Source organism: Euphorbia lathyris, chromosome 4 (assembly GCF_963576675.1).
Source record: "Euphorbia lathyris chromosome 4, ddEupLath1.1, whole genome shotgun sequence".
Taxonomy (NCBI): domain Eukaryota; kingdom Viridiplantae; phylum Streptophyta; class Magnoliopsida; order Malpighiales; family Euphorbiaceae; genus Euphorbia; species Euphorbia lathyris.
This window is the reverse complement of record NC_088913.1, coordinates 60,097,347-60,106,386: the sequence shown is the minus strand read 5'-3', so window position 1 is coordinate 60,106,386 and position 9,040 is coordinate 60,097,347. Positions and strand designations below refer to the sequence as shown.

General features: G+C 37.4%; 1 protein-coding gene across 1 annotated transcript; it reads right to left on the bottom strand.

The window, feature by feature from the left end:
• Positions 1-2,052: 2,052 nt before the first annotated feature.
• On the bottom strand, positions 2,053-6,725 carry LOC136225991 (E3 ubiquitin-protein ligase WAV3-like). The gene is made up of 2 exons (XM_066014234.1): positions 6,046-6,725; positions 2,053-4,373 (listed from the first exon to the last, which is right to left on the bottom strand). Exons 1-2 carry the CDS (start codon positions 6,256-6,258, stop codon positions 2,439-2,441), a joined length of 2,148 nt encoding a protein of 715 aa, XP_065870306.1. The 5' UTR covers positions 6,259-6,725; the 3' UTR covers positions 2,053-2,438.
• Positions 6,726-9,040: the final 2,315 nt, after the last annotated feature.

The window sequence follows — 9,040 nt, the reverse complement described above, 5'->3', positions numbered from 1 at the left end:
ATCTTTACTTTGTTTTTTCTACCATTGGATGAGTTTACTTTGTCAAATGATGCCTTCTATGGTTACTTTGTTTTTGACAAAGTACTATTACTTGGTGTATTTTCATCATTAGATGATAGGGTATAAAATTAATCCAATGGTGAAAACACACAAAGTAAGACTTACTTTGTAAAAAACAAAGTAACCATAGTCTTTACCTTTATCAAAGTTCACCATCCAATGGTGAAAAAACAAAGTAAGCATAGCCAAACTCATACTTTATTGATACACCTTTTTGATGACTATCTTCCATTTAACTATTGATTGACAGTATTTATAATTAAAATAAATTATATATTAAGTAATGATTTGTGGGGTCATTGTGATAACTTTTAAAGTTGTTTACCTATCAGAGTATTTTTAAACAAAAGTTACTAAGAATGACGTGGATTATTAAATTAATAAAATATAATATTTTAGTATGATGTGTTAAGTTTTGACACTCTTTGAAGCAACATCTATTGGAGATGCTCTAAGTTGTTCGCAAGCTTGTTCACAAGCAACTCGTTAATTATGTTCACAAATTTCGTTCACGAACAACTCATCAATTATGTTCATTTGAAGTTTTTTAACACAAAACGATATAGTTTTGAAACATACAAAACTATATAGTTTATCGAACCAAATTTACTCACGACCGTGTTCATAAACATTACAATCGATTCTGTTCATGAACATATAATTGAAACTGCTTGCGAACTTTTGAACTGAACATAATCGAATTTTTATCGAATCAACGCTCATGAACAACTCGGTTCATTTATAGCCTAGTTATAAGATCCAATCTCATTAGAAGCTGAAAATTCTTGATATTCAATTTATAAGGTCTAAAATAACAGGCTGAATGGGGGTTTTGCTATTCGTCGCACCCTTTTCGCTTATTGTTGCACCATTTTGGACAATATCGCCCTTCTCATTTTTCATTGGAAAATCTCAAATTCTCTCTAGCTCGTGGCTTCTCGTGGCTAGTCGTTGATTTCAGGAAAAATGGATTCGAAAACTCCGGAGAAGGACGATTTCGAAGACGAGGTAAGCAACTAATCCTAAAACAATTGAAATTAAACGAATTGAAATAAAAAACGAAATATTTTTTTTTGTTGAATTTTGCGAAAACGGGTGGTGTACCCGTTTTTCCCTAGAAAAAACGGTTGTCGGACCCGTTTTTTCTAGGGAAAAACGGGTCCGACACTCGTTTTCCCTAGGGGAAAACTTGTGGCCTACCCGTTTTCCTCTAGAGAAAACGGGTCTGGTTTTATCCCAAGTGAAACCTGGGTCCGGACCCGTTTTCCTTTGGGGAAAACGGGCAGGCCACTCGTTTTCCTCTAGGGAAAACGAGTGAGGAACCCGTTTTCCCTAGAGGAAAACGGGTTCTGGACCCGTTTTCCCTAGAAAAAAACGGGTCCACCACCCGTTTTCCCTAGGGAAAAACGAGTGCACCACCCGTTTTTCTTTATCAAAAAACGGATGGTATTAATTATATTTTTTTTTATAAATAATATTAATAAAAATTATACTTAAATTATATAAATTATGAATTTCAAATAGGCTCTTCAAACTTTAGAAGAGCTTAATTAACCCCTAAACTTATTAAAAAAGTGTCAACTTGATCAAAGCCGTCTATTCTATAGGCTACTTGAACATGGCAACTTCTCCAAATCTCCTTTGGCAAGTTAACAAGACGTCATTAAAGTTCAAAACACCGATCATTTTTTCTACTTGAAAATGGCAACTTCTCCAAATCTCCTCGTAGCAAGTTAACAAGACGTCATTAAAGTTCAAAACAACGATCAATTTTTCTACTTGAACATGGCAACTTCTCCAAATCTCCTCGTAGCAAGTTAACAATATGTCGCTAAAGTTCAAAACAACGATCAATTTTCAATCCAAATTCAAGAGATCTATAATATCTTCAGCCAAAATAATAACTATCATCCCCATCCCATCACCCGGACGTTGGACAAAATTATCATTTTTTTGTAATTTAAACTTACAATAGCAATAAATGCACAAATCTGAAAAGAATTAACAACAGTTAAAACTATATTAGGCAAAAAAAGAAACAATCTCCAGAATTACAAACTTATACCCACTTGCTCCCCAAAAGAGAAAAATAGAATTTTCCCTTTTATGTACATTGCCCTTTCAATTCAACAACACAAAAACAAAGGGAATACAAGTCCTTACTACTACCCCTACTCTTCCTTTTTCCTCTAAATATATCACCACCCCCACCCCCCACCCTGATTATTCATTTACATATGTGACCTACAATATCACAGTCCGGAAAAGAAAAAGAACCCCCCTCCCTTGTCTCCCCAATTTATACCCCAAATAATATTGAAAACCAAAAAAAAAGCCACTGGAAATGGCTACATAATATGCCCATTTCTGAAAAATGATCACCTTGGATTAGGTTGTGATCCAAATGACCATGATGATTGGGCAAGTCTTTGAGCCGATGGACTGCCAAGTAACATTGCTTGGGATCGATTAAGCATCTGAGTCATCGATGGGGTTTGATAAGACTGAACAAGACTCGACCCTTCAGTTGAGTCTCCTCTTGCTGTTGCTCGTTGCCACGAGTGTGAACTTAGACCCGATAAAATATATGCTCTCCCAGATGCCTCGTATACGTGCCTGCTTGCCATCCTCTCTTGCATCTCTTTCAGCTCTGCGTCTAATGCAACACATAAACGGTCATGGGATTTAGCGGATACGGTTTCTGACAACATCCTCCGGCAACTTTCAAGGATAGATACTGCACCAGCTAGATCTCCCTGTTCAGCTGCACTTCTTGCCTGTGCCATAGACTCAGCTGCTTGAAGTCTATTGCGTTGCCTGTCCACTTCGATCGACACTACTGCTTCCCCAGCTATTGCAGGTCTCTCGAGCAACACCTCGTCACTTTCCAATGTTACCACTTCTTTAGCCAGCGGGTCCTTGTAAACACATCTGACCTTTAGGAGCGACGTTTGATTCCCAGGAGATTCTGCTGGGACATTCACCGAAACCAGAAAATCCCTCTCTTCATCAGCATATAAATCTCCAACATCAATAAATCCTCTCCGTGCATTATCCATCACGCGGCTTGGGTAACTTCCCGCTTTCAAGGAGCCAAGGCGGATATTGGGTTGCACGCATTCCACTCCTACCTGCAACTCCTGAACAACAACACTTAAAAGGCCTCCAATACATTGCGCAAATGCGTCCTGGATTATAGCTTCAGTCTCAATGAAGGAGAAAGTGCCTCCTGAAATTTCTGAAATTGAATGCATTGATGAAGCATCATGGTCAGCACCAAAGCCAAAAGTATGGACCGGAATATGGAAGCCTGCTGCATCACCACCGTGAATAGATGAAGGGAGGAGCAACCGGTAATTTGACTGAGGTTGATTACTACCCGAACCATTGACAGTATAAGTATCCTGCCCATCTGACAGTAATATTATACTCGCCACTGGGTTTTTCTCCCTTCGGTCTTCCATTACTTTAGCTCCCTTTCTCAGGCCTTCAGCAATGTTAGTCCCGCCATTTGCTACCAAAGAATTGACAGCTTGAAGTGCTTGCTGCCGGCCTGTGTCCGACATCCGACGGAGGGGGAAGAGACGACGGGCAGTGGAAGAGAATGCAATAACCGAAAGCCTGTCATTTGACCCAAGGCTCTGTATCACAAAACCCATAGCACGTTTCAGCAATGCTAGCTTCGTACCTGCCATGCTTCCGCTAATGTCAAGAACTGTGACTAGGTCAACTGGAGCACGAGGAGTTTGTGAGAGTTGAGGCAAGCTAGTCTGGTTTCTTACGAGATTTTGTGCTGTAATGGTGGCAGCCGCTTTGAGGTGGACCAAGACAGTGAAGTTATCGTATGACTTGGAACACGCAACAGCTGAAACTTCCGGGTACACTTTGATCTCCATAGTTTTTGCACAATTGTGATCTGGAGATATTTTATCACCAGAACTTCTATCAGCATACACAGGCTGGAGATCTAGGGATTCATCATCATCAAATACACTAGGCTCAGAAGCCTGAAGAACAATCGGACGCCTATTGGAGTCTCGACGAGGAGGAGGTAAGCGACGGACCACGGTCATCAAAGCATCATTATGAGGCCAACCTACAGCATTCATTGAGGCTCTGCCAGGTGGAGGGTCCAAACTGGGAGCCTGCAAGGGGACTTCTTTCCATTTGGCTCGGCAAACAGGACAAATTTGGTTTCCATGTTTCACATTTGAAGCAATGCAATGGAAATGGAAAGAATGTGAGCACTCTGCGGTGAAGATAGCATGACCATCTCCTTGCTTCACCTTGGTCAGACAGATTGGACAGGTTTGCTGAAATTACAAAAGAAAAACAAGCCAAAACAGCATAAATACAGAGTAAAATGTGAACAAAAATCAATCTCACATCTCAAAATATGTCATAAATAGGATCAACAGCATAAAAATGCAGATTCCAGGGAGGGAGCAACAAAAAAAAATCTCAGAAATTAATCCTCTTGAAATTATTCATCATACAATAAATCTAGAGCACAATCATATGCCAACCAATTTTTTCATTTGAAAGGAACAACATTCTAAAAACTGCACAGTTTGGTATTGGATCACTGCCTTGCCACTTTTAAGTCCCAACATTGTGCACAGAACAGAAATGACAACGGTAAGGTATTGTGGAATCAGCAAGTCTCGGACAAACCAAGTTAAGGAAGCAATTAAAAACGCTCATTAAGTTCAGCCAATTGCTAAATTCCAGAGAAATACAGAGACTCTATGATCATTTAGTTTGTTCATACGGATCCAATGGTGAGCAAAAGCATGTTTTAGCCAGTTCTTATGCCATAATCAAGCACTGAAGGCATAATAAGAGCTACCACAAATTCTCTTGAAGATACAATAAAACCGTTGCCTCATTGTATGCCTTCGCCTTAGTCCACCACCAATACTTACAAGTTAATGGCTCCAAAAAGGCAACGTTAGCTGTCCAACATATGGTACAGATGAACCTAAGGGTCTGTTGATGCAAATAAAGAGCAAACATAAACATAAGCCTAAGCCTAAGGAGATGAACATTAATGTTGTTTTATTTATTTGAAGAGCCAAATAGTTAAAGTGAGAACAGAAGCTGTTTTTCTTCATCCCAAGGGAAAGAGGAAAGTTTTCTTTTACTGTTAAGTCAAATTGAAATAGATAGATGCATCACCACAACCCCACCAGCCCAAACAATGGCAAGCAATATGACATCATTCAATAATTTCAACATTACAATAGGCCAAAACAATTTCCTCACTTCTAAGCAGATAAAGATTTGTAATTTTTTTTTTTTGTGTGGTCATAAATGAAACAAAGAGGCAAGAAAGGAAATGATAAATTCCTAAGCTGTTTTTCAACTGTACATATGCAACAACAATACAAACAAAATAAATGCTCTTGAAAAAAATCATACTATGCCCCTTGGCCCTTTCACATAGGAAGAATTCTAGGAAAGTATATTCTTCAATAGCCAATTACCGTGTTAGACAGAAACTACTATTTCAATTAACAAAAATACAACTGTTTCACCTAATTTTGTTCAACCTGAGAAGAATTTAATAAAACAACATGATGAGACCTTAACCCTTTTTTCTACTATTCGTCATCATCTGAAACTTGAAGCCCTACAACTTCATCAATAATTAAGCTATCTGACAAAATAAAAGAACAAGACCTATCATTTCATTTCATTTCCTTTCACCATAGATTGAAAACCATTTAACAGTTACTAATTAAAATTAAACCCACTCAAATCCCAGAAATAGCAAACCCCAAAACCACCAAAATCCAAGCAAGCACAAAATCCAGAGCAGTACAGAACAAAATTCGAAACCCAAAAGCAAAACTCTAGTTTTTTTATGGGTTTGAAGATCAGTTCAGCCTTGATAAAACCCATGAAGAACAAGAAGCAAAACCTAAAACAACATTTATTTACTTTTGTAGTTCAAAACATAAAAAAGCTAGGAGGAAGACGAACCTTGGATGATTTGCTTCCACTCTTGGAGAACCTTAAACCATGCGAAGAAGGTGTTGGAGTCATAGGCTTCGAGTCCCAATTAGTAGATGAAAGTAAAGCAGCATCAGATAATCTTTCACTCGCTGGAGGAGGTGAATCTTCTAAAGTTCTTGGTACATAAAAACAAGGATTTAGACCCAAAGCGAGCTTTGCTTTTCTCCATTTACTTGCCATTTTACTTGAAAGTTCACAGCTTTAGAAAGAGATTTCAACAAAAATCCAACAAGTAGAGATCTAACTATAGCAAGCGGAAGAGAAGAAAACCAAAATAAAAAACAGATCTCAAAGTGCTTTGAGCCAAGCTGCTTCCTTTTGTTTTCTTGTTTTTTTAGCTTTCTTGAAATGGGAGAGATAATGGGTATTTAGCAAAAGTTGAATTGAAACACGAAAACCAAGAGATGAAGAGAGAGAGATAATGGGGTTTATTTTTTAAGAGGACGAGGGAAATGGTGGGGTTTTTTGTGGCTAAATTGCAGAGAGAAAATTGGGGTTTTTGAGAGGTTAAAAATTGTCAAAGGGAGGGAATGAATATCAGAGGTAATGGATAGCGAGAGAGCAGCGATTAGTCTTGAAGGTGGTGCTCCTCATGGCCGCCATTAGAGATAGAGAGAGAGAGATTGATTTTGACCTTAGCTGTTGTCGTTGGTTTAATTGAGACTTTGAAGAAAGTGAAAAAATTAAAGAAAATGTATAAAAAAAAGCACGTTTTGGGTTGAATACTCAAAAGTTGTTTACTTTATCCATAAATCATTCACTATAACACTATTTCTTCTTCACTATTTCTTCTTTATTTTCATTTCTATTTTACCTTTTCTTTTTACTTATACAGTAGAACCTCTATATAGAAATACTCTATATTAAAATAACCTCCCAATTGTTATACAAAAGTTTGGTCTCAAGTGCTAAGAGTCTTTGTTATACCAACCTCTATATAGGAATAACCTCCCAATTGTTATACAAATAGTCCGGTCCCAAGTATATTCCTATATAGAGGTTTTACTGTACCATCGCAAAGGGACTCTCAAGGTGTTTGGTTTTGATGTTTTTTTTTTTTTTAAGTATTTTGTTAGTAATTTTTTATTTACCTTTTATACTTATAATTTAGGGGGGTGTTTGGTAGCTGCTTTTCGACCTCCTGTTTGCCTTTTCACTTTGAAAATGAGAGTTTAAGGTGTTTGGTTAGACACCTCATGTTTGCCTTTTGTAACCGAAAAGTAGCTTTTTATAAAAGCAGGGACTCCCTGCTTTTTGGAACAGCAGCATTTTCAAACAGCAAACAGCAAACCGTAACAGGAAACATCAAACAGCAGATAAAACAAACGGACCCTTAGTCTTTTATAAAAATAAAATTTTTTTATTTTTACAGAAATAAGTAAACAGTAGGTAAAACAAACAGACCTTTAGGATTCAGAAATTACATTTTATTATTTGTTATTTATGTTAGAACTAGACCTATCCATGGGCTTGGGTACCGCTCAAGCCCGTGTCCCTTGGGCCGGGTTTGGACAATGCTAATTGATGTTAGGCCCAGGTCCGCTAAAGCTCGCTTATTTTTTGGGCAGGCTTGGGATTAATAAAAATAGTGCGGGCCGGTCCAGTCCGGCCCGCCTATTAATATTAATTAATAAATTTTATATATTTATAGATTTATATATTAAATATTTATTTTTAACTATTAAATTTTATTTTTTATAATTAAATTTATGTATATATGTTTAGGTGGGTTTATATGGGCTAAGCTTGGGATTTGACTTTTAAAGGGTTAAATACATGAATATCATAATTAAGTAAAAATTTACAACTAAGTCATATCACCAAACTTAATTCTTAATATGTCATTATTCTCTATATATTATAATTTTACACTATAATTTTAAAATTTTAGACTCCAATTCATAAATCATAAACCCTGAAAAATATATTCTAGACTTCTAATTTATCAATTCTAATCTTTAAAATGTATTAAAAGTACTGATTTTACTAGTTTGATATAATATAAAATTATGATTTGATATAGTTGTAAATAGTTTTTAAAAGATGAATTTTTGTGTAATTTTTCCATTTTTAAACTCGAGCCAGCCCAGCCCGAGCCCGCCTAAATTACTAGTGGGCTGAGTTGGGCTTGGGTTGAAAACTTTTATAGAAAGGCCCGTCAGGCCCGGCCCAGCCCGACCCATGGCCAGGTCTAATTAGAACATCTTTAAGACACTCTTAGTTCACTCTCTAAAAATAATATAAATAATTGGCTCTTAGTGATTTAAACACTGGTGCACTCATTCCTAATTTACAAATGGCCTTGTGCTCTCATTGCTCGAGTCAACAAGGCTATTCGCAACTTTCTATGGACCGGGGATAGAGATAAAAGGAAGCTCATCACTGTTCCTTGGAATATCTGTTGTCAGTAAGCAGGCTTTGGTGGATTAGGTATTAAGGATTTTCAACTTTTCAACTCTTCCTTGATTGCAAAATTTAGTTGGGATCTATTGCAGGGTCAAGAGCTTCATCACCTCACTGCTCCGGCGTCGTTTCCTAGAAAACTCAGGTTTGGCAAAAAAAATACATTGCAAATTCCTCTATCTAGACCTCTTCGAGATTGATTTTTTAAACTGTCAGGAATGAGACTATTTAGTGGTTTGAGGAAGACTCTAAACTGAACTTCTGGACTGATCGATGGATTGTCCCTCCTGTTGCAGATCAGTTGGGTATTCCAGAAAAATTGCAGGCTAATCTCTACAATCCTATCCATGAGTACAGATTGAATGGCAATTGGGCCAATTTGCAGGATCTACCGGATTAGATTCAGAATAATATTAGAGAGATTGAGGTTTTTGGGGAGTCTGACAGTTGTATATGGCAGTCGTCTGACACAGGGATGCTTTCAGTTAAAAGCTTTTATCTCGAGCTTCAGCCGGGGACCCCTGTGAACTGGTGCAATTTCTTGTGGAATTCGTTTGTG